Source organism: Anopheles coluzzii, chromosome X (genome assembly GCF_943734685.1).
Source record: "Anopheles coluzzii chromosome X, AcolN3, whole genome shotgun sequence".
Classification (NCBI taxonomy): Eukaryota; Metazoa; Arthropoda; class Insecta; order Diptera; family Culicidae; genus Anopheles; species Anopheles coluzzii.
The window spans coordinates 1,871,534-1,896,035 of NC_064669.1; the positions used below are offsets into that span (position 1 = coordinate 1,871,534).

Sequence of the window (24,502 nt, forward strand, 5' to 3'; positions counted from 1 at the left end):
GCTGGTGGTGCAACGGGCGGTGCCGCTGGCGGTGGTGGTGTGGGCGGCCGTGCATCCTTCTGCTCGGTTGCTGGCGGTGGCGGTGGAGGCGTTGGTGTTGGTGGGACTGTGCACGGTGAGGTGGGTGTCACCGGTGATGAGGCTGGTGCGGGCGGCTGCTGCTGCTGCTTGCGCTGACTCACCAACGGCACTGCCCGTTGCGTTGCCGGTCGCTCATCGCCACTGGTCGCGTCGTCCTCCTTGCTCTTCTCGAAGGCCGCCGCCGACGGACGGGGCGGCAGTGGCTGAGGGCGCCGACCACCACCACCGCCGCCGATGAAAAGCCGCGGCTGATGGTGGTGGCTGGCGGCGGTGTTGTTGATGGACGATTCTTTGGCAGTGAGACCGCTGTGGTAAAGGCTGAACGCTGCGTTTCGGTGGTACGCCGCGAGACTGCTGGCACCGCCGCCGGCACTGCTGCTGTAGGCCGACCCGGCACCGGCGGGGAAGCTGTTGGCGGCGTTTGCCGCGTTGCCGCCAGCCTCGTGCCGCTCCGCACTGGCAAAGATGGACAGCGATGGGGAGGCCGCCCGCTTCCGGCACGGCGGGCTGAGACGGTTCTCTTCGCTGAATATGTCGTGCTCTGTGGGAGAGAGAATGGATGAAGAAGTGTTCGATTAGTTGTTGGTGATTAGAGTTAAAACATTCATAAATAATGTTAAAAGCATTCATTTAATGCGTTTGGCACGTGCTAGAGCCGCCAAGTAACTTTGTTGACTCTTTCTTACGTGAAATGAGCTAAATGTAATTGGAATTGGACTCTATAGCACCCTTGTTGGACAAATGCAATAGGAATTCCAATTTCCAACTTATGAAGTTAATTTCTCATAGGAAAGAATCAAGGAAGTGTCGCACATCTATGAGAAAACTTTGGAAATCATTTTTTGAAGCAAAAACAATAACAAAAAACATTTATAAAAAGACAAGCATATTGCATACTGTCAGGCGCGTAAGAACGGCCAACCAAGCAGTATCGGAGTATTTTATTGTGTTGGCTGTGTATTTTTACCAGTTTAACAGGATTTTTTTTACCGTCCTCCCTACCGTAGTAGAACCTTTCGCAACTTCTTCAAAAACAATTCCCAACAAAAAGTAAGAAAGAAAAAAACCATTCCAAAACAAACAAGAACGAGCGACGAAGAATCATTTGTCTAGTAGGTGCTTTTTCCCTTCACTTTGTTTTACTTTCTTCTACACCACAGGGGCACAAACAAAAAAAAAAAGATCTCCCATTCCTCTCACATTTCACACCCTGTGCAAACGTGCGCCCCACAAACGTTTGGGCGGTTGGGGACCCGCCGCCGCCAGGAGTAGCGTTGTTTGTATTTTTTTTCGTCTAGTGTTTCGGCATCAAGCACTAAGTGTCTCGCGATGCAATAACAACAGCAGCAGCAGCAGCAGCAAAAAACCAACACACAACAAGGGTTCAAGAGTTCGTGTCACATGCAAAGGTTGCGGGCCAAAAATACCCCCTTAACCTTCGCGCATTCCCCACGGCATGACCTCTCTGGGGCGCGGATAGAACTTCACCAACTCTTTCTCCCTCTCTCTCTCTCTCAACAACCAGTAAGCTTGTGTGATAAAAAAAACACACTCACATACAGGAATAGACGAATTAAAATTGCCCAAGAGGGAGTGGGGGAGGGGCATCACCGAAAAAAAAAACAAAAACCAAAAAAAGCAACACACCACACGGTGAACAAATTCCTAGCCGGAATAATTGCATCCGAAATGTTATGTTTCGGACCGCGCAAACACCCTATTCGCCGAGGGGGGGAGGAGGGGGCGCATAATAAGTGCGGGGGATGACGACACTTCTTCCCCCCGGCGCGTGACTCACGTGTCCTTCCCGCGCGTGCGTGGGAGGAGGAATGGTCGAGAATCGAAAGATTCCTTCAGCAATCTTGCGCGCAACCAGCAGACGCAACCCGCCCAAAACCGAACAAACGATTTCGCTTTTCATTTCGTTCGTCCAGGGGAGACGCGGGGGGGGGGGAGTTGAATGGAATATTCCGGCCGGCATCATCGCGGGAATCTTCGGGCGCAGAAACGTGACGTTCGCGCGGCTCGGTGCTCGGGGTGGAGCGAATCCGCTCGAAATCCAACCGGAATTTGCATCGAATGTCCTTCGGGAATGTCGTCGCCGTCGTTTTCCAACTCGAACGAATCTCGGCATGAAGCGGGCTTCGTCGCTCGCGGCTGTGCGCCGAAAGATTGTGAATGTGCGACAGCGTATCGGTTTTGCATATTTGCCACGTGTCCTTACCGGTGGAATGCACGATTACCGATCGATTTCCACCCGAAAATGGAAACACAATTCGGTACAGTGTCGTTTTGGCGCGGGGCATGGTCACGTTTTCCTGCTGCAATATTCGGTACCACCGCCACACCAGCCAGTGGTTGTTTTGGGGTTGTGAACACTTTCCACACACTACCACTAACGCTGGAAAAGCGACCCCTTAGCGTTTGAGCCCGTTTGTTGCGTGTCGCTTGTGAGGGTCTAGTTTCCGGTGCAGTATGTGACGTGTGTATACCCCTTTTTTTGGGTGTGTGTGTGTGTGTGTGTGTGTGTGATTAGCATACATCAACAGGTGACAATGATGACATATGCCAAACACGTCGGCGTCCATCATCACGCACCATTTTAATGGGAAACGCTTTTTTTTGCTCCTAGTTTGTGGGAGTGGGGAAAAGTTTTATTATTCATTTAAAAAAAAACACACACACACACATTCTAGCGCAACACTCAAAACGGAAGAAGGAAGTATTGAACGCCGGAATATTAGGGCGATGGGAAAGAGGGGGCCGCGATGGACAAAACAAAAACGAATGACACTAGAAGAAAGAAAGCAAAAAAAAAACGATTCAAACGAACCTCTTCCATTCATATTCTAATGCAAATCTGACAAGCAGCAGACTACTGTCTGCTAGCTGGTACCATTACGCACACACACACACAAGCAAACGAAGCTCAAAAAAGGTAATCCAGCCATGCTTGTGCGCAGAATATTTAAAGCGCGTTAAACAGCAATGGGTTGGAGGGACAGTAGAAGAAGAAGAATAACATAAAGCCCCCTTCCGCAAAGCTCATCAATGAAACAATGTAACTCTTCTCCTCTTCCCCAATCCCGCCCGTTCTGGTGTGCTAAATAAGCGTGGCCAGTGCGTTCCTATGTGTGCGTAAAAAAACAATCTAAAATAAATCGACAACCTTTTACATTGGTGCATAAACTAACATTTTCACAATCTAATCAACCTGTTTGATTCGCTTTCTCTGTTGGGAAAAAAAGTATATACACAAACACACACGCATGCACAAACATTTACACGTACAGGTTTGTTTCTTTTTTTTTTCAAAATTAAACATTACCATAACTAAAGAATCGGTCGCGTCCCTTTAATAGAAATGCTTTAAATTCTCCCCTATACACCCCCCCCCCCCACTCACCACCACCACACCACCCCCCACCCCAGTTGAATACGAATACTCTCACACATCATTTACAGTTCGTTGCACCCGTTTGCAAGTTCGCCGCGAAGAATCGGAACGATATAGAGAGGGTTGGGATGGTGTGAGGGGGGGGGGGGGGTGGAAGAGAAGGTGGGTGGTAGTAGAATACCATTTAAAATGGCGTCACATAATCACACATACAGCTTGACAGGCACTACAAAAGAAAAGGGGTGTCAATAAAGGGATGGTGAATGGGGAGGGAGGGGGGGATGCATTGGAGTAGGAGGAAGAGGGGGGGGGGGTGTTGTTTGTTCCCAATCCCCATTCATTTCGTTTTGCGATGGTGTGATCTCAACTGCAACAAAAAAAGCCGTTCCGTGTGACGCATCGTTTCACTACCCGCCTAAAGTTATGCAATGCGCGCATCAAATCAACGTTATTAGTTCGGGTTTCGTAGTTTGTACACATATTTTAGTTGTTTGTGGTGCACAGGGAAGCAGATATTTTTCTTCTACAGTGCATTTGACTGATGCCCCCCCCTCCCCCCCCTTGGCCCGGGGCGGGGAAGGGGCATTCTAACAGAACGCCAACTAGCACCTTGCGCGCATCGCGACAGCAATTAGCCCACCGGTGCCAAGGCCGGCGACAAAAACAAGCGGGTGAGAAGATTTGTCTCGCTGCTTGGGAAAGCGACGGCCGAACCGCGGCCAGTCGTGCTCGTCGTTCGTCCCAGGTTCGACTGGGACACGGTGTGTGTGTGTGTGTGTGTGTGTGTGTGCCATGAATTTCTCCACCGAACACGCGTTGCACGCGCCATGGAACGAATCATCATCCGCGGCAGACGACGAAATTCTGATCTGCGACGGTGCGTCCACCATCATCCCGGAAGGTATTGCGAGCGCCCGGTTCCAGGTGGTCGTGTGGCTGGCGTACACCGCCATCCTTGCCGCCTCGCTCGTCGGCAACTGTTCCGTGCTGGCGATCGTCGCCAGCCAGCCGCGGATGCGCACCGTCACCAACCTGTTCCTCGCCAACCTGGCGCTCGGCGACCTGCTCATGACGCTGTTCTGCGTGCCGTTCTCGTCCGTGTCGCTGTTCGTGCTGCAGTACTGGCCGTTCGGGGCGGCCCTCTGCCAGACGGTCAACTACTTCCAGGCCGTGTCGGTGCTCGTGTCCGCCTACACGCTCGTGGCGCTCAGCGCCGACCGGTACCGGGCGATCATGTGGCCGCTGCGGTCCCGCCGGCGGCCGCCACGGCGCCCCATCGCCCTGCTGCTCATCGGGCTGGTGTGGGTCGGTGCGGCCGCTACCGCGCTGCCCATCCCGCTGCACTCCGCGCTGGTGCAGCCGAGCGCCTGGCATGCCCACTGCGGCCAGGCCGTCTGTACCGAGGTGTGGCCCGATGCGACCGCCGACCGGGCCTACTCGCTGACGCTTGCGCTGGCGCAGTTCGCGCTGCCGCTCGGCACGCTCGTGTACACGTACGCCTGCATCGGGTGGCGCGTCTGGGCCCGCAGCACCAACCGCACCGGCCTGGTGCCGCCCTCCTCCAACTCGGGGCGCCAGTTCCGCCGGGCCCGCCGGCGCACCGTCCGGATGACGCTCGCCGTGGTCGCCGCGTTCGTCGTCTGCTGGCTGCCGTTCAATGCGCTGCTGCTCGCCCCGCTGGACGACCCGAGCTGGGCGCCGCTGCCGTACCTGTGGTTCGCCTGCCACTGGCTCGCCATGTCACACTGCTGCCTGAATCCGCTCATCTACTGCTACATGAACGCAAAGTTTCGGGCCGGCTTTCGGGCGCTGCTGCTGCGACCGCTGATGCGGGTGGTGGTGTGCAGAAGCAGACGCACCGCCACTACCTGCTGCTGCCTGCGTCACCGGGTCAGCATGACGGTCAGCAGCGAACGGTTGCCGGTTGGAGGAGGAGGAAGGTGTTGTGCAGCAGCAGCACCAGCAGAGAATGTCGAGCTGACGACGACCCACAGCAGAAAAATTGAACCCGTCACGGAAGAGGAGCATTTATAGGGGTTTTTGTTTTTGGTTGGCTGTAGTAGTGAGTGATTCAATACAACCATGCCCCTTCTTTATCATTTGGAAAGTATCCGTTTTTTTTTGTGTTTTGTTATTACAAATGTGAAAGAAGTAGTGAGGGGAGTAGTAAATAATCCTTCCATAAATCGCTTAGGCAAGTAAAAACCAGTTTTAAGATGGTTAACAGTGACACTCGGTTCAAGGCTCGAACGGCAGCGCGCTCAGTTCTCAGCACCGCCGTCCTACCGATTGCGCCATTCGTGCTGTGCGACAGTGCAGCCACTAATTGTCGCTTTTATTTTGTTGCATTGCGTGTTGCGTGTTGCGTGAGAGAACATTAGTGCGAATGGGGCATTCATTTTAGAAACTAAAACGCGCATTCTTCTACTACGTTTAGCGATGAGCGATTCTATACAAAAAAAAAATAAACAATTTAATGCAGAATCAAAAAAAGAACTCCCCTCCAAGGTGCAAGAAAGTCCGGTTTCGGTCAAGTGAGTGTGTGAACGGACCACCTTTCTCTCTGGTGTGCCCGATCTTCTCGGGTTTTTCTTCTTTTCTTCAAACTTATCCCCCTCCCCCCCACCCCGTAGTTGGGAAGGAAAAGATCAACAACCTTTCGCGCAGTGCTGTAAACCCATTCTGCCCCTTCCCCTTGCTTCCTCTTCCCAGCTCATTAAAACCCCTCGGTGTACTTCCTTTCCGATTCGAAACAGCAGATGATGACGGTGGCTGATGATGATGATGATGATGATGATGATGATGAGCCCTCCTCGCTTGCTGCCGTCATTTCCGGCAGCTAGAAAAAGAACGGACCCCTTAACCATCCCTCCCTTCTCTCCGCCATCCCAACCAAGAAAGTCCAGTTCTGACGAAGGCCCTTACGCTGCGCTGTTCTTTTCTGCTTCTGCTTCTGCTTCTTCTTCTTCTTCTTCAATCCTGCTTCTACAAACCCCCCCCTCCCCCCCCCCCCCCCCCCCCCATCCCCTCCCCACTGCACCCTTGCCCAGCGGCCAGGTGAAATTGCTTAGATTATTATCCTCCGCTTCCTTCGCGCGCTTTCCTGCCGTTTCCCTCGGTGGGGCCCACTAGAAGAGGAGGTGCAAGAATTTTCCACTGCCATAAAAGCAATAACGATGAGACAACAGTGCTGCTTCCCCCTCCACGAGCCCCTCCAGCGCGCCACCTTTTGTTTTTCCACTTCAAACGCGCCTCTGCTCGGGCTGCCGCACCGTGCCCCCATGATGCTGTACACGTTTTCTCGTAGTGCGTTGTATTATTTTGTTCCGCTTCGAACCAACCAGCAGCAGCGATGATTCAAAACCGCCCGGGAGAACAGCTCATTACACTGCCCGCCGCTCAAGGTACAGGTTATCTGCTCCCCTCCCTCCTTTCCTTCGCCTCTTTCCAGCATATCTCACCCCACGTACAAGAACGCAACACCTTCCCCCGTCCGCTTTGCGTGCTGCTTCCAATCCTCTATTATGCTACGGTTTTACACGACCGACTACAAACAACAACAACAGCAGCAGCACCCCACTACCCGCTGGGGGCAATGGTGGCGCAGGGGGGGGGGGGGGGGGGGGGGGGGGAGAACGAACGAGAACGAACGCTAAGCAACAGCAGTCACAACACACACGGTGCGCGCCGTCCCAACGGTGCCTCTGGTGCCTGCTGTGATGCCGCCGGTGTGCTGGTGGGGAAAAAGAGAACCGGTATTCAACGAAGCATAGCTAACGCTCACACACACACACACACACACATGGCCATCACACCATGCAGCAAACAACGATCAGGTCCCGCGAGCGAGTGCGCGCGCCCGCGTCAAACGCACCGGCGCGATCGAGCTAACTGTATCCACGCGAGATCCGTTCGTCTCAAACTGTCTCTCACTCTCTCGCTCGCTCGATTGCCGGCTCCCTCTGTTCCGTTTGTTCTGCAATGCCGGCCGCCAGCAGGCGCCGAAGGTAAAGAGAGGAAAGAAAGAAAAAAAAAAAAAAAGGTTTCGACACGGGTTCGTCGCCTGACGGACTTTTGTTGCGGCGGCGGATGTGGTTCGCGGCTTGAAGTCTTTCGTTTGAAGACTTCATACTTTAATTTTCGCCCCGGCACTGTTGCGTTCTGTGTGTTCCGTATTGGTTCGCCTTGCGTTCTGCTCGCCATCCCCCCCCCCCCCCATAACGCTTTTTTTTAGTTACTTAAAACGAAGAACACAAAAATCAACCCTTAAAAAGTAAAGCGACGAACCTGCGCATTGATCGCGTGATCGCCGTTTTGTGTGTGAGCTTTTTTTTCATCGCACTCTTCTGTGAGTGTGTGTGTGTGTGTGTAATCATGATGATGATCGGGTCCATGGATTGGGAATGGAAGGAAAGAAACAGATAGAAAACCTGCATCAAGAAAGGCAAACTGTCACCTCCCCCCCCCCTCTTCTTTACTTTTACCTCCACACTAAACCCGTTCTCTCTTTATCGCTCTCCCTCTCTCTCTCTCGTCCTTTCAATATCAATAAAGCAATCTCTCTCTCTCGCCTTCTCGCTCTCTCACTCTCTTTGTTATAAAACTACATTCTTCTGCTTCCTCTAGATGGACAGCAATACTTTTCATCATTCTAGCCACGAACGGCGAGTGCGCGCAGGCTTCCTCCCCCCCCCCCCCCCGCTATGCCGGTCAGTTTCAGGCCCCCCTTTGCCCGCACCGAATCGTTTCCGCAACCGAAGACGACGGCAAGCGACGAACCCTCGCGCGCGTAGAAGAACCGTTCGAAGGACTTGTTTTATTCTGTGCCTTTGTGCCAGCAGCACAGAAAGCAGACGAGCGCGCGGCACTGTGTGCCTGGGTTAGTTTCTGATCCCCGCTACCTCTCTCCCCTCCCCCCCCTCCCCACCCTCCCCTCACCACTTGTCTCATCTGACCCAGGGGCTTTTGTGTGCTCATCGGAATTCAGCTGCCGCTGCCGTCTGCTTCTGCCGCTCATTATGCGCGATCGTGGGTCCGATGGCGGAAGCGGGAGGGATGGGGAGGGGGGGGGGAGCGATTGAGCCGCTTTTCGAGCCGCTTCCTGATGTGTGAAAAATGTCCGAGCTGATCTGGGGGACAAAGGGTTTTCGCATCGGTCAAATGATGTTTAGGAAAGGTAACTTCGAGAATAAATGTTTTCTACCAAAATAAAACAAAAAAAAAAAATTCAGAAAATGGGTGGGGAGTAGCTTTTGGACGGGGAGAAACAGTGCTTTTTGTGAAGAAGAAACAAAAAATCTCACAAAATCATGCTAAAACCCAAACAAATAACATTCTCCTCAAGGAATCTTCTCTGTGCGCTTCTCCAAAAGCTGACTTAGAAAACACATAGAACCACACACACACACACACACGCCTGTCGGAGACTTGTTCTGCATCGGACCAGAACCGACCCAAGAGAATCCAAAGCGGCAGCGGGTTGGGAGCGGGGAACAGCAAAAGTTGAGCAACGTGAGGAGAATAGAACCGAAAGGTTTCCTTCCAACATTTTCTAGTCTGGTGAGCTTGCGTGAGATAGTATGCGATGTGTGTGTGTGTGTGTGTGTGTGTGTGTGTGTGTGTGTGTGTGTGTGTGTGTGTGCGTTTCAAACAATGGAGCAGAGGGCAAGGTAAAGGGAAAATATAACATTACATTCCCACCGCCCGTGCACACACCAGGCGCACCATTTCCGGGAGGAAAACAAGAGTGGGGGGGGGGAGGGAATGCAATGAAGTTTCTGTTCTCTTCCGTTCTGTTATTTCCCACTTGCCCTCCCTGAGTTCGCGCCGTCTGCCGATCGGAAAACTGATCTTCCTCATAATTTCAGCCTGCCGTCCTCCTGCCTCTCTCCTCGCCGGCACACACACACACACACACACGAACAAACAGGTTCGAACGGGTGAAGAGGAAAAGCTTCGCGTTGGAGAGGAAATCTTACCACAGCAAGAAGAACCAAAAAAGGAAGAAATACCACACAAAACTCACTCGCACGGGAAGGGTTGGAGAGGGGGGGGGGGGGTGGAGGGGGGGGTGGAGGGGGGGGGGGCACCGGACGAAGCAGAATAGAAGGAAAATACATGGCCCATTAATTCCGACAAAAGTTACCCGGCCAACAAGCAAGAAGCATAAAGGGTGGGAAGGGGGGGGGGGGGGGAGAAAAATAGAAAAATGGTGCTTCTTCTTTTTCTCTCTCTCTCTCTCTCTCTCACACAAGCGTTTTCACATTCGGAAAAGCACAAAAACAACCTTCTCTCTCTCTCTCTCTCTCTCTCTCTCTCTCTTTGTCTCTCTCTCTCTCTCTCTCTCTCTCTCTCTCTCTCTCTCTCTCTTTGTCTCTCTCTCTGCTCTGAACACGCGTATCCCACATGAAAATTGAGTGCCAAGCTAGCGGAGGACGGCTACACCCCCTTATACACCCCTTTACCTTACCGTCGCCGCCCATCATGTGGGAAGCAATTTGAGTAGAACTGATTTTTCTTTATTCTTGACGCGCTGTGCTTGTTGCCTCTTCGCGCGCTTGAGTCTATTTTTGTAGCTGTTTGCGTGCGCGCGTGCGCGTGTGTGTGTGACTGGTGGTGTAGTCTTCTTTCTCTTCTTCCCGCCAGCATAAATCTCGCTACACTGTGAATGTGTGGATGGCGGAGCATAGAGAAGAAGGCACCGCAGCGAAGAGGAAGAAGCTCCGACAAAAGGAAACAATCGATGGGCAAACGAAACGCGGCCCAAGCGGAATCGCTACCAAAACCCCGCGCATCGAGTCGGATGGACATGGAGCGGGAGGGTGGGGGATGGGAAGATGCATAGCTTGAAAATATAAGTCCCGTCGACGAAGGAGAAGAGCAAAGAGAGTAGATAGGAGAAGGGGAGAGAGAGAGAGAAGGAGAGCAAAAAAGGAGACAAAAAAGCGCCTGAAAAAGTTATATTTGTGTCCTGTTTCTTCTCTCCGTATCCTTCGTATTTATTTTTTTCCTTCCTCTGTGTCTGTGTGTGTGTGTGTGTGTGTCGGTATGGATGAGTGTGCGAACAGAACGCAACAAAGCAAAGGGGGAATAATAAAACGGGCAGCAGCAGCAGCAGCAGCGCGATCGCTTTGTACCGCGCGAGAGTACAAAAAAGCACGAAAGACTTCAACGGGCGATCAAGCGAGGAAAGCGCAGAGCATTTATTACACATCTTGGCCAAAGCCCGTTCGTTTGTTATGCCTTTTTAACATGCACTTGCAACCTTTGCTAGCTTTTGCTCAAATATAGTGGGTAACGTTTAGCGAGTTTATTGCACTTTATTGTTAAATAAAGTGCCAACCGTTTTATCCGGCTTGCTCTGCCCAGGTGTGATTGATTGTGGGTGATGTAACGACGTACGTGGTGGAGTAAAACGCGTTTAAACACAAGCGTTACCATTTTAATTTACAAAGGATCTCGCACAAAAAAATAGCGCAAAAAAAAAGGAAAATAAATAAAACCGCTGCCCGACGACGACGCGCAGGAGGAAGCAAAATTCGCTCGCTGCGCCGTGCGTCTGGGTCGTGCTTGGGTCGTTCCTTCTTTCCTTGTTCAAAATAGCAGCATAACTTCCTCCCTCCCTCCCCTCTCCCCTCCCCACCCCACACTCCAGAGCACGACACGCGATGATTCGCGAAAAGACGTCGCAACAATGGTGAACAGAGAGCCGAAGCGACAAATGTTGTATCCCCAGAGAGAGAGAGAGAAAGAGGAGGGGTGGCTGGCACAGGGAAACAAGCATTGCAGCACAACATTACAACAATGCCGCCGTCCCCGCCCGCCCTTCCGCCACACAGGGCCAGCGCCAAGATGAGAGCAAAATCAGGTTTTATCAAGGTCAAACTTTTAGAAGATATTGACCTTGCGGGGAGCGCGCGCAGGAGAGCCAGCGTTCATGTGTGTGTGTGTGTGTGTATGTCTTCGCGAGCGGTTTCTTCGGATAGAAGTGGGGGGGGGGGGGAGAAGGGGGTGGATGTATAGACCCCGGGTGTACCGTTTGCGAGCGGGCTCGGCGTGCGCTTTTTTTCCTTCGTCTCTTCCTTTTCTGCCTTTTCTTGTCTCTCTCTCGCTCTCATGTTGTTTCCTTTTCTCTTCATTTGTGCTTTAATTTTGTGCCTTCTTCCCCCCCGCGTGAATAAATATCGCAAAAGCATCTTGATGGGGTGGGTGGGTGGGTGAGGGGGGCGCGATCGTGGGTTGAAGGTGAGGGTCGGCGGATTTTTTTTCTTTTTCTTCCTATCCGCTCTCTCTCTCTCTCTCTCTCTCGCTCATCGACCATACGTTCGGCCGGCGACATAATAAGCGCGCGAGCGAACATTTCCGTTACGGAACATTTTTCAAAGCGGTACCCCACCACAGCGAGAAGAAGCAAACCAACAACAACAACAACAACAACAAAAAACAGGCAAAACGGAGGAGAGAAAGATGCGCGAGAAGAAGCATACGGAAAAAGCAACAACTCGTTTGCGAAGGTAATGTTGTTGTGAGGGGGGGGGGGGGGTGGAGGGGGAGAAGGCGTGGGGAAAAGGTGCAGGGTGGTAGCGAGGGATCAGGCGCGCGCTCATCGGCAAGGTTCTTAACAAAAAAAAAAAGTCAGCCATTGGGGTTTTGTAACGAAGGAAAGAGAACGAAATGGAGTAAAACGCTAAATTTACCTTTTCCGGCGCGTTTTTTTTTTTGTTCACGGCCTTTCTTCTGCTGGAGAGTTTTATGTAACCAGGCAGTGTAAAGGGTAACCTTCTTGGGATGGAAAAGGGATCGAGAAGCATCCGTTGAAACAAAAAAAAAAATAAAATAAATAAAATAAACAAATTCAAGTTAAAGCAGAATTTGTGCAAAATGTTTAGAAGCGTCTCATGGAAAATGGAACGTTTTGAAAGCTTTTAATAATTTAAATACTTTGCATAATCATGACATTTAAGCATAATGTTGCTCTCCAAGCAAAGGTTTCTTTGGCACACATTCATGTGTTGTACTGTGTGAAAGTGTTTAAGAACAATATTTTGTACCAATTCCATTATTGTAACTAACTTGAAGCTCTCGTTAATTAAAACGTACAAACAAAGCGAACAAAAAAAAGTCTTTCAAACACATTGACTCCTCTCCCGAGAGTAAAACAAAACCAAAGCAGTAAACATAAAATTGAACCCAAAATTGTCATAAACTGTATCGTCAATGCCTCTCCTCTCTTCTGTCTCTCTCTCTCTCTCTCCTCCTCTCCCTTTCTGATTAATTCACGTTTTCACGGCCACAGCAGCAGCAGCAGCAGCAGCCGCTACTAACTAAGCAACAACTGCCTCGTTTTTTTTTCAAAAGGCGAACGAATCCTTGACCTAAAGACGAAGGCTCCCTCCTCTCCCCATCACTGCGTCATGTGAGGAAGGGGGGGGGGGGGGGCGTACCCCCTCAATCAACACAGTAGAGTAACGGAATGATGACGCGAGTGGAATACAACATTAATAACAATAATAGTAAAAATAGTAACAATAATAATAGTAATAATAGTAATAATAATAATAATATTAATAATAATAAAAATAATAATAATAGTAATAATAATAGAACTAATAATAATAAAAATAAAATAATAATAATAATAATAATAGTAATGATAATAATAATAATAAAAATAATAATAATAGTAGTAATAGTAATAATAATAAAAATAATAACAATAATAATTAAAATAATAATAATAATAATAATAATAATAATAATAATAGTAATAATAATAATAATAATAATAATAATAATAATAATAATAATAATAATAAAAATAATAATAATAAAAATAATAATAATAAAAATAATAATAATAATAATAATAATAATAATAATAATAATAATAATAATAATAATAAAAATAATAATAATAAAAATAATAATAATTATAATAATAATACTAATAATAATAATAATAATAATAATAAAAATAATAATAATAATAATAATAATAATAATTTGCAAATATATAGAAACAGCCAACAACGAACAAAAATAAAATAAAATAAAAAATCACGCCGACTAAATGAGGAAATAAAAGACCTTGCTGTGAGTAGGGCAGGGAGGCCCGTCCGTCAGCAGACATAAAGGATTGAACGGGATACTAAACGGCACTTTTTTTGGCGGAGAAAGGCGCAAAAAAGCAGGAGCTGATCGTTATTATGCAACAGCTAGCGCTCATCACACCTTTGAATAGGGCCTTTTGGCCACTCGCTTGCCAAATAATTAGCCGTTTTGTCAGCGGTGTCAGTTTGGGGTTTGAAATTGCTTGTGTTAGTGGGCAACACCTTTGCAGCTCTCGTTCGAAATTTCAGCACTTTCCCTTCCCTTTTGTTGCAAAAACGCACGCCGTTTGTTGATGCACGCGGGGGGGGGGGGGGGGATGCTCACGAGCATCCCACGGCACACACACACAAACCTGCTAGCCCTGATGACAACAACAACAAAAAAAAACACTCACAAATCCACGCCAACCTTCCACACGTTCCCTTCCTTGCTGATTGTTTTCTTGTTTGCATTTGTTTTTGCGTTTGCTGCGACTCCTACCTCCTTCATTGCACTCCATGCATCCACTCGGTCGTCTGTGTGTGTGTGTGTGTGTGTGTGTGTGTGGGTCAGACTTGGAAGGTGACAAACATTAAACCCTTTCACCCTCTCTCGCGCAGCCTTCCTCCTCAGCAGCCGCCGCAATGTGCGCATGCCCTTCGCACTACACACACCAGAAGCGAGCGGGCGCGTGCCGCCAGCCGCCAGCGTGTTGAGCACGCAACACACACACACACACACACGCACGCACAAAATCCGCACACTGGCCGCACAGCCGAGAGTGTAGGCGCGTAGGCGAGGACACCAAACTTGACCTAGATTTTCGGGGCGCGAGCTCGTTGTGACCGTCCGCCCGCCACCCCGCTCCTACCGGGCTGCGGACGTGTCGCGAACCGGTCTCGCCGATCCGGGTTTTCTTGGCCCTCGGCATCTCTGCGTGTGTGTGTGTGTGTGTGTGTTGGTGTGTGCATAACGCAAAGCCGCGAGGATGGAATTAGCATAGACAATTTGGTTTAATACTGCAAATTACACTAAATTTATGCGCGAGAGGCAGAGAGAGCGAGAGAGAGCGAGAGAGAGAGAGAGAGAGAGAGAGAGCGAGAGAGAGAGAGACCATCACGCTTCCCATTTCCTTGGAGTAAACGAAAGCACTCATAAAACCAACTGCACAAAGTGGAAACATTTTGTAAAGCATTTCAAACAAATCCAATAAATCAATCGAGTTTCCTTGCTGAAACGCACACACACACACACACACACACCGCACGACCGAGGAAAGAAGCTTTGGAGAATTTTTACGCTCGATCGGCCAGCAGTTTGCTTATGAGATTATGCAGATTTTGTACCGGTTCGCGCCGTTTCTCGAGCCGCCCGCTCGCTCGGCGCCCTCTTCAAACAGTGTTCAAGGGAAGGGAGGGAGGGGGGGGAATGAGGGGAGTCGAAGGAACAAGGGCCCCACTCCAGCAAGCCACAGCCAAGCGCAAAAGCAAACAGTTTTAACTAACCAGCCAGCCACAAGGCAAACGCATGCAAATCTGTCGCCTCGCTCTACCGCTCTCTCTCTCTCTCTCTCGCTACCTCTATCAAGGTGTCGCTTAAGAGACACTTGTCGATAGTGTCCTGGAGAGCAGCAAGGGAAGGAGGGCCGCCTGGTTGCCGATTAACTGTGTGCATGTTGTCGCTCTGCCCTGCCTGGCCCCTCTGGGGAACGGATCGGAAGCTGGTCCTTGTCTCGCAAGCAAACGCAACACACACATATGTATATATAACCATGAATACGCTAAAAACAGCGGCAGCGAGTCGTTAACCCTGACCTAAAACTGTTCAGCCGCTCATGGCAAACACATACACACACACACACACACACGGATACACGGATGCTCAGGTTGGATGTGTTTAATCGATCGCTAGAGAGCTGGTTCTAGGGTTGGCGGGAGGGGAGAAAAAGTCAACTGAAAAAAGCGTTTTAATAACATTAAACTTCACATAGCCGGCTTCAAAAAGAGATTTGTTCGATGTTTATAATAAAGTCCTAAAATTCTTCCATTTGAAGCACAACACGAACAGAAAAAAAACAGTTCGATTTGGAGCGACCGAAAGATTCGCGAAAATAATAAAATCCCCCCGAAACAACACAAAAACAGTTAACGCATAAATAAACATACCGTACAGCTCTCGTACCACCCCACCACTCGCTCGTACCAAAACCAAAAAAAAAGCTTCATAAAACTATCACCGCAAACGCACACAGCAAAGTGTGTGCAATAAGGTGCGCTGTTGTAGTGTACCGAACTGTTTTGTCCGTCAAAAAAACACACACACACACACGCCGCCAGAATCTATGCCAAGACCAAGGCCTTGTTGCCCCCTTTTCCCTCTCCACGGGCGGCGTTTTTTTTTTTTTTTTTGCTTCTTCAACCTCGCGTCTGTGTCGCACTCTTTTGGCTCTTTCTTCCTTCCAAGTGACAGTTGGCGACCCTCACAAACTCCCTCCCCTCCCACCACCCACCACCCCACCAAGCGACACTGCTTCACTTCCTTCAAAGCCCGCCACAAAGTCAGCACGAGATTCATAGACGCGCGCGCGCTGTAAATACGAAAGACTTCAATCGACGCGTAAGCGACGAACGGGCGCACCGAGCGAGGAAGAAGTAATACGAGGCAAACCGGGAGGGTAGAAGGTGAGTAGGAGGGGGCGGGGGGAGGGGGGGGGTTTGTGAGCGAATTCTCAACGGTGCTCTCTACACCTGTACTTGTGTCGGTGTGTGTGTGTGTGTGTGTTGGCGAGTTCGTGAGGGAAATGATATAATAACCCTCACCCGTCGAAACGATCAAGATCAAGCCAGTAGCAGCAGGCAGGGCCACCGCACGCAAAATACATTCATCTTGAAGCGGGGCAAAGGGGGGGAGGGGGGGGGGCGTGATTTGCAAGGGGCACACGGTTTGGCGTGTGTGCATTGTGTCTCCTTAGTCTAGCCGCGCGCCGATGCTGAGATGCTGTGCGTAGAAGGGGTTCACCTCGACCACGAAAAAGCGAAAATAGCTGTTAGCGCGCGTCGGCGAAGGAGGAGACCCTGAGCGACGAAACGGACCAAACGGACGATGGATGAGATGCATATACATCTCGGTCGGTGTATCTCTTTGGTGTGTGTGTGTGTGTGTGTGTGTGTGTGTGTGTGTGTGTGTGTGTGTGTGTGTGTGTGTGTGTGTGTGTGTGTGTGTGTGTGTGTGTGTGTGTGTGTGTGTGTGTGTGTGTGTGTGTGTGTGTGTGTGCGAGAAAGTAGATCAGAACATTATCCAAAGCAGGTGACCTGCGCGCGTGGGTAAGAAGGGAGAGCTGAAATTGGCGGATTAAAAATAAATAAACGAGACACACACATACACACGATATTCTACCGATTTCGAAGGTTAAACACACAAAGCTTTAAAGAGGCGTACGGAAAGAAAGAAAGCAAAATTGATGGAATTGGCACTTTTTCCACCGCTGGCACAAGTAGAACACAACACACACACACACACACACACACACACACACACACACACACATACGCAATGAAGGAAATTTGTTTTTCCACTGCATGCATTGATAGAAATAACGAATTTAAAAAAATATATATATATACACACACACACACCACGTTTGTGTAAAAAGTTGAACGCAACAGCGAAAATAAATTCAACACAGCTCCGCACAAAGGTGGGCAATTTTTTGCTGACGCATCGCCATCGTACCCCCAGCGAGCAACTATGCAAAGGTTCTCGCGCGCTACCACGCACCAAATAAACGCACCGAAAGGAAGAAAAACGTTCTTAAACCGCTTCCAGCTCCCGCCCCAATCACCACGCACGCGCATGAAGCGAGCTGACCCTAAGCAATGCAATGGGAGGACGGGGGGAATCGAATTGGAAACGCGCGACCGAAATATTGGAGCGTTTGCATTGGGCTGGCAGAAGGAACCAAAAAAAAAAACAAAAAAATTCCCCCCACCGAAAATAAGGAAATCGAACAAACCCTTTTTAACGACGGCTCCACGCTGGCGACGAACCCGAAACCCACAATGCTGCTGCCTTTCTGTCGCTGGTGGGCAATTATTTGCTGACGCGCGGCGAAATTCGCACACGACACACACACAAGGGGTGTTTGTGGCATGAAAAAGTGGAAATTTGAACCCAATTGGCGACGAAAGTGGAAACCGAATGGGTTGAACAAAAACAACCACAAAAAGGTAATACAAATCAGCTGCCTCCAAGGAGACCAGCCGGTGGGTGGGGGGGGGGGGGGGGGGAGGAGTGGATGATGTCGTCACTAAAAAAAAAGGACAGCCGCGTTCGTCATACTTTGCTTACGATTTTTCCCCATTTTTTTTTACCATTCTCACAAATTGCGCCTTATTAGTTTGCCCAATTATTAGAGTGACTTTAAATTGCATTAAATATAGAAAGAAAAAAAAACATAGCAAAGCCCCGAAAGCGCACACTGCAGACCGTCACCGCAGTTTCCCTTTCGGTGCGGTGCGCTCCGCTTTTAAGCGGAAACAGAATGCATTACCGCAGCACACGAAACGGATTATCTAACGGAATTGGCGGCGAGCTAATTTCGCATGCATCCTTTCAAGCGCTCAGCGCTGTAACGGGGTCTCTGTCTCTCTCCCCTTCCGTCCGACCATTCGTCCGGCTCTGACGGCAAGGAGAAAAATGCATCCCCCATGCGTTGTGCAGCATCCCATTACACACGACAAAACAACGAACAGAAGAAAGAAAAAAAAACGAACACCAACGACACCGGCGGCGCTCGATTTGAAATGGAAATTCCTCTTCAGCATTTCTTTTTTTTTTTTGCTTTTTAAAACCAACAGAAAAGAACGCACACACACACACAAACTGCACATAAGTTAAATTTCTGATTAAATTTATTGTGCGTGTGTATGTGTGTGTGTAGTACATGTCTACGTGTCAGCGGGGCGCAACATTACTATTGTTACAAAATGCATACAAAAACACGATTTATTATTCCGAAGCGCAAATGCATTTTTCAAAAAAAAAAAAAAAAAAACAACGCGCAAGATTGTGCAATCGTCGCACAATGAACCAAACTAGGCTGCTGTGCATGTGTGTGTGTGTTTTTTTTTTTTTGCTCTTTGCTTCGGCGTGCAAGTCAAATGCATGTTCGGCGCAGGAAAATGCAGGACAGATCGCCGAACTGAGCGAATTTAAAACAACAACAGGACACAGCAGGCAGGTGATTGGCAAGCAGGAGAGAGAGAGAGAGAGAGAGAGAGAGATTGAGAACACGCTCCGAGCGAAAGGAAACAAAAAAAAAAGGAACAAGAGAGAAAGAGAAGGCCAAGTGGACAACTCTGTCTATGATCAGTTCAATTCAATTCCAATTGGAAGTCAGAATCCGCGAGGACAGGAAATGCATTTTTCATCATCAACATCAACGCCACAAAGACACACACACACACACACACAGAGAAAAGGAACCGCGGCATTTACATTGTAAAGAAAATGACATGAATTCGGGGGGCGCTGCTGATTTCCGCCGTTTTCCCTTCGCAAGTGATGCATTTTTGATTTTCTATGGTGTGTAAAATTTCATACATTAATATAAATTAATAAATACATAAATCAGTTGAAGCTCGATTTTAAGGCGATCACACACACACACACACACACAAATTCTGACCAACGGTTGTTACATGACCTAAAACGAAGAAACCAGCAACAACAACAGCAACAAAAAGACACTTTCCACATTTCCTGTTTTACCCCGGTGCCGCTTCCGTATCTCTTCTCCAGCCTCCTCATGCCCTGCCCCCCCCCCCCCCCACCTCCACCTCCCCCTTCTAGCCTATAAAAGCGCAACGAGAGCAAAAGTCAGCAACGGACACAGTGCCGCGCATTTTTCGAGAAGCTTTAATTGAGCAGGGCGTATGAGGGGGGGTGGGGGGGGGGGGGCGGAGGGAGAGGCCCGAGGACACTGAACCACGTGTATTCAGATTATGCTAAAATTGCATCGAAACGGTAGGCGCGCGAGCCTCCCCACACTCCCCCCCCTCCCCTCCCCACTATCGGCGCTTCGTTCCGTGCTGAATTTTCAATGATTACACACACACACACACACAGAGCGTCTTCTCGAAGGCGGTGACGGCAAGCAGAGAAGAATATGTTTCTGGATCTGGTCGCATCGACGCCCTTTCCAACCGCCACTCGCTCCCACCCATTGCCCCCCGCATCTCGTTTCCGTGGAAGACAATTTCATAACATCGAGTGCACCACACACCAACCTTATTCGCCGTCGCAGTGCCGAGGACGGCGGAAAAAAGGGGGGGGGGGGAGAGGGGAGGGGAGCTGCCTGAGCGCGTGAATTTATTCCTGCCGAGAAACGTGCAGGGAGCGACGAAAGAAGGAGAAGGAGGACGCTGTGTGGTCGCGATTAAGATGCGCCATCCAGGAGGGTGTGTTTGTGTGTGTGTGTATGTGTGGAGACTAGAGGAATTAAACGAATTCATCGCGAACGAACGGTGCTTCTGCTTGCGTTGCATATATTGATGTGGAGCTAGACTCTGGGGGCTTTTTTTTTGTTTGCCCCTCTTAGTGCGTGTTTCTGTTTTTGTTTTGTGTTCTGTAGCCCCAGCGAAGGGCAGACAAGCGATAGTGAGAAGGTAGTTCGTATTGGGATTGGGGTTTCGAGGAGAAATTCTAACTAGACCTTATCGGGGCGGAACAAAAGCAAAAGCCAAACGACAACATCAAACGCACAAGGTACGGGGGGGACCACCACCTTCTCGCAAAAGAAGCAAAAGAAGCAAAAGAAGGGGTGGTTCTGAAGGTGGGAAGGTGAAGATCAGTTGCTTCAACTAACTGGCACACAAATACACGCTATTACTGCTTTTGCTTCCATACTTCCAATTGGAATTTTGCCAACTAATCAAAACGATACAGAAAGCAATTGGAACTTCCATTCCAAAAAAAAAAAAAAACAAACGAGATGACGGGGCACGACGGAACCGTTCGATTGCGGTACGTTCGAAATTTGAATCAAACCACCAGCGTCAGCTCGGCAAATACTTTAATATGCGTTTGGGCCGTATTTTCGCATTGAAATCTTGTTTTTTAATGGAAAAATAAATACATACGGAATAAGGTATCAAACTATGTCCATCGTTTGACAAACCCAGAGAAGGATGGCATTTACTTTGGTAGTTTGCCGCAATATTTCAACTCCACGCATTCAAATGTCCGTCAGAAGATGAGTTCAAAGACAAAATGATTTGTTTTTGCAGAGAATGCCTTGTTGGAACAACCATTTCGATCTAACTAGCTAGACGAAAGAGCTTTCTAGAGCATGCACTTTACACTTCGTGTACATAATTTGCAATTGCAAAATCATTTTCCTTCTTGTTGAAAATGGGAAAAAATAAATAAAATTTTACAATAAAACAATAAGTCCTAATGCGTAGACCTTCTTGCCCCGCCGTTCCTTATACTCTGCAGCGAACGAATCCCCATGAGACCCAAACTCATTCTGGATTATTTTTGCATTTCTTGTAATATTTCCTAAATGTGCAATGCCCTTCCCCCTTTCCCCTTTCATGAAAAAGGCCAAACAAGCTGGGAAAAGGTTAAAGAAAAAAGACAACACTTACCGGCCGAATCGTCGTGCTCGCGCTTCCGGGACACCAGCGACAGTGGCTCGTTGCTGCCGACCTCGCTGCCGCCGCCGCTACCGACCGCATCGTCGACCACGCTGCTGCCGCCGCCGCCGCCCGGCCCCGAGTGGGTGTTTTTCTGCGCCTCCTCCACCAGCCGCAGCTGCTGCTGGTGCAGCCGGTTCTTGATCAGGAAGATCTTCGGCATGCTGTTGCCTGTTGTTTGCTGCTGCTCTCACAACTCTTTCTCTCTCTATCTCTCTCTCTCTCGCTCACACACAAACTCGATAATGGTTAGGGGCGCATCCAGCACGCCAAAGCAGAGCTCCCGCAGCCCTTGCTTCGGTGGAAAATGTATCTGCACTGGAGAGGCGAGAGAGCCGGAAAAACCAGCAACAAAAAAAAACAGTTCCCTCGGGCAGGCCCGCTCACCTACCCCTCACACGCTCTCTGTCCTTTTAGCCCAGATTTTTCCCAACACACCGACGATGGTGGGGGGCAACTACACATTAAAAAACTGCATACACACACACGCACGCACGTACACACAGAAACTTTTCACAATGTTGAGGAAATTATCTTTCTTTTGCTTTTTTTGGGGTGTGTTATATTTTTACACTGTTGCGGATGCTTGGTGCGCTTTTTATCATTTACACCCACACACACACACACACGCACACACAAAGCCCCCTGCTTTCCTTCCTCTCACACACACAGGTGCGCGCGCGCGGAAGGACACACGGCGCAGCACGCAAGCATTTGCGCAATGCAGCGCAAGTTTAAAAAAAAAACACACACTTATCCCGTGCGGCACACTCACTCACACACACACATTGAATTTTGGGATCGATTGTTGGTTGATGTGTGTGTGTGTTTTTTTTTGCTTTGAATTTGCCACGCTGTTGCTGTTGGTGGGGATCCTTGTTGGGCGCGCTGTGAAGACTGTGAAGAGAAGAACATGGGAGGAGAAGAAACTCAGTATCGCTCGTACTCCGCCGCCGCCGCCTCCACCCACGGTTGATAGTTGAATGTTGAGGTGGGGAAGGGAAACAGAGCGGTGGGGGGGGGGAAGGGATCATACAGGGAGACAGGGAAAAGGCAAACAAACAAACAAACAAAAAACAAGACACGAAGAACAGGCGTTTGATTGTGTGGCACACCGTGTAGCGCATCCTTTCTCTTCCTTCACCACACACCACTACACACTACTAGCACACACACACTAACATAATGAGTGCGGCGGAGGCGCGTGCCTGTGTGTGTGTGTGTGGTGGTGTAGGTGGAAGGTAGGTTGATTGTTGTGGGGGTTTTTTGCGTTGTTTTTGGTTTGCCAATCGGACAACACACATGCACACACACACACACGCATAAATTCCAATGCTCACACACAACGGTACACACGCTTTTAGAGCGCTTCTTCTTCGTCTGCAAGGTCCTTAAACTCCTTTTGTTTTCGCGTAAGCAATTATTGTTGAAAAAATAGAAAGGAATGTATGGAATCGGTTGAGGGGGGGGGGGGGGAAGGAGCTTCTTCACACACACATACAAATACACACACACACACACGTGTTGAATAAGTAAGCCTAATATAGAAAAAAAACAATTCGCACAACTTCGATAGGAGAGCACTTTTGTTGCTGTGGAATTTCTGCCCTTTGTTCTTATTTTGTTCTATTTTTCACACACTCAAACCGCATACAAACACAGGAAGATGAGCACTGTTTTTTGTTTTGTTGTTTGTTCCCCGAAAAACACACACGCATTCCCCGATGTCCTGCCTGTTCGTCCGAAAAGCGGTCCCGTCCGGGTGGTCCAGAGTTCTGCAAAACATTAATCAACCACACACACACACACACACTGTCGTTTTGGTCAACTGTTGTGTGTGTTGTGCTATTGAGTGCACTTGAAAAAAAAGCACATGTCACAACGGATCGCACACAACTGGCCAGCTCAAAGGGACGGCGCCTCGTGCAAGCCTTCAGAACACGCACATACACACACACAGCGCGGTCGATCGCTGATTCCCTTTCAGAAAGGGCGCACACACACACACACGGAACGGGGCTGGTTGGTGGTGAAGAGAGTTGGTTGAAGCGGTTTGTGTACTGCGCGCACACACGGGCTCATTACCTTACACACTGCACCGCAAAAAGGGAGCACACACACTGAGGTTGCTGGGGCAATTGGGGGCGTTCTGTGCACGCCGCACACGGTTGCTGCTGCTGATTGCTACTGACTTGTGACACTGCTGCCTGCTGCCTGTTACTCCCCGGGAGCGATTCTGCCGCCTGGGAGCGATGCGGATGGGATGCGTTAATTCTTTGCAACGTTCTACCTCCAACTGAAGCGCACCGACCGAACGCGACGCTCGCCAAGCCGCCAGCCTGCTGCTCCGTTGCTGCGTGCGCTCCTTGCTCGCTCGCACTCGGGCGTACGATCGGCCTGCACGATCGTTCGCTGCTGCTCGCTCTCTCGCGCGCGCGCGCGCGCGCTCTCGCTCGCACGCCTGCACGCTCTCGCTCGCTCTTTGCCGTCGACACGGCAGCGCACATTCCGCCACAAGAGCACAGTGGACGCACGGGTGCGGGTGTCTCGCTCTCGCACGCCACCTAGAACGGAAGCCAGCGCAGAAAAAACCCCGCACCGCTTGCTCACACTGCGTGCACCCGCTCACAAAAACCGAACAATCCTTCTCCCGCTCGTTTCATCTCTCACTCCCTCTCACACGTGGGAGAGGGCTTTCGCGCTGTTGCATTCGCACGCTTAGTAAGGTGCGCATTTTGCTAGCCAGGGTAGATACACGCATGTGCGGACGCGTCGATACTAAGCCAGCATCGTGGTTCATCTTTACACATGTGTGTGTGTGTGTGTGTACGTAGATTTTTTTTTACTTACCCCCTATTCTGCCGCTACTAAGTGAGCTCTTCTTTAGCCACCTGAACAAGAGCTGCCGTAACACTAAGCGCGTGAAACAATGGATACATGGACGCACGCACACCAAGCATGGATGCTTTGCGTTTCGTTCGCTTCGTTCCCCTCGTTTTCCTGCAGGCACACACACACACAGCTCCTGTACACTTGTTTCTGTCGTCAGCGAGTGACGTTTAAATCGTAGTGGCTTGCCCACGGCAGTTAGTACATTTCTGGTTTTAGGCTCTCCTCTAGTGTACCGTCTGCTCTAGCGGACACATCAGCGGTTGCGATCAACGGTCACTTCCTGGTAAAATTCTCCCAACAAAACTTCTCACCCCGTGCACCCACCCCCCAATCGATGCACCAGACT

At 49.6% G+C, this 24,502-nt stretch overlaps 2 protein-coding genes across 4 annotated transcripts in view; one reads left to right on the forward strand and one right to left on the reverse strand.

Annotated features, from left to right (window-relative positions):
- Nucleotides 1-23,905, reverse strand: part of LOC120959026 (transcriptional regulator ovo-like) — a 32,915-nt gene extending 9,010 nt beyond the window's left edge. For 2 of the 3 annotated variants that reach the window (XM_040382167.2, XM_040382151.2), the window contains exons 1-3: nt 23,350-23,905; nt 21,217-22,161; nt 1-622 (exon numbers count right to left, since the gene is read on the reverse strand). The exon at nt 1-622 is cut by the window's left edge and continues 2,566 nt beyond it. In XM_040382167.2, the coding sequence (XP_040238101.2) occupies nt 1-622; nt 21,217-21,427 (833 nt within the window). In that variant the 5' untranslated portion in view covers nt 21,428-22,161; nt 23,350-23,905. The remainder of the gene's footprint in view (nt 623-21,216; nt 22,162-23,349) is intronic. The other variant, XM_040382157.2, reaches the window with a different exon arrangement.
- On the forward strand, nt 4,061-6,441 carry LOC120959066 (RYamide receptor-like). The gene has a single exon (XM_040382222.2). The coding sequence runs from the start codon at nt 4,271-4,273 to the stop codon at nt 5,510-5,512; it is 1,242 nt and encodes a 413-aa protein (XP_040238156.2). The 5' UTR covers nt 4,061-4,270; the 3' UTR covers nt 5,513-6,441.
- Nucleotides 23,906-24,502: the final 597 nt, after the last annotated feature.

Coding starts and splice junctions, on each gene's coding strand:
- LOC120959066 (XM_040382222.2), top strand. CDS start 4,271: ATGAATTTCTCCACCGAACACGCGTTGCACGCGCCATGGAACGAATCA.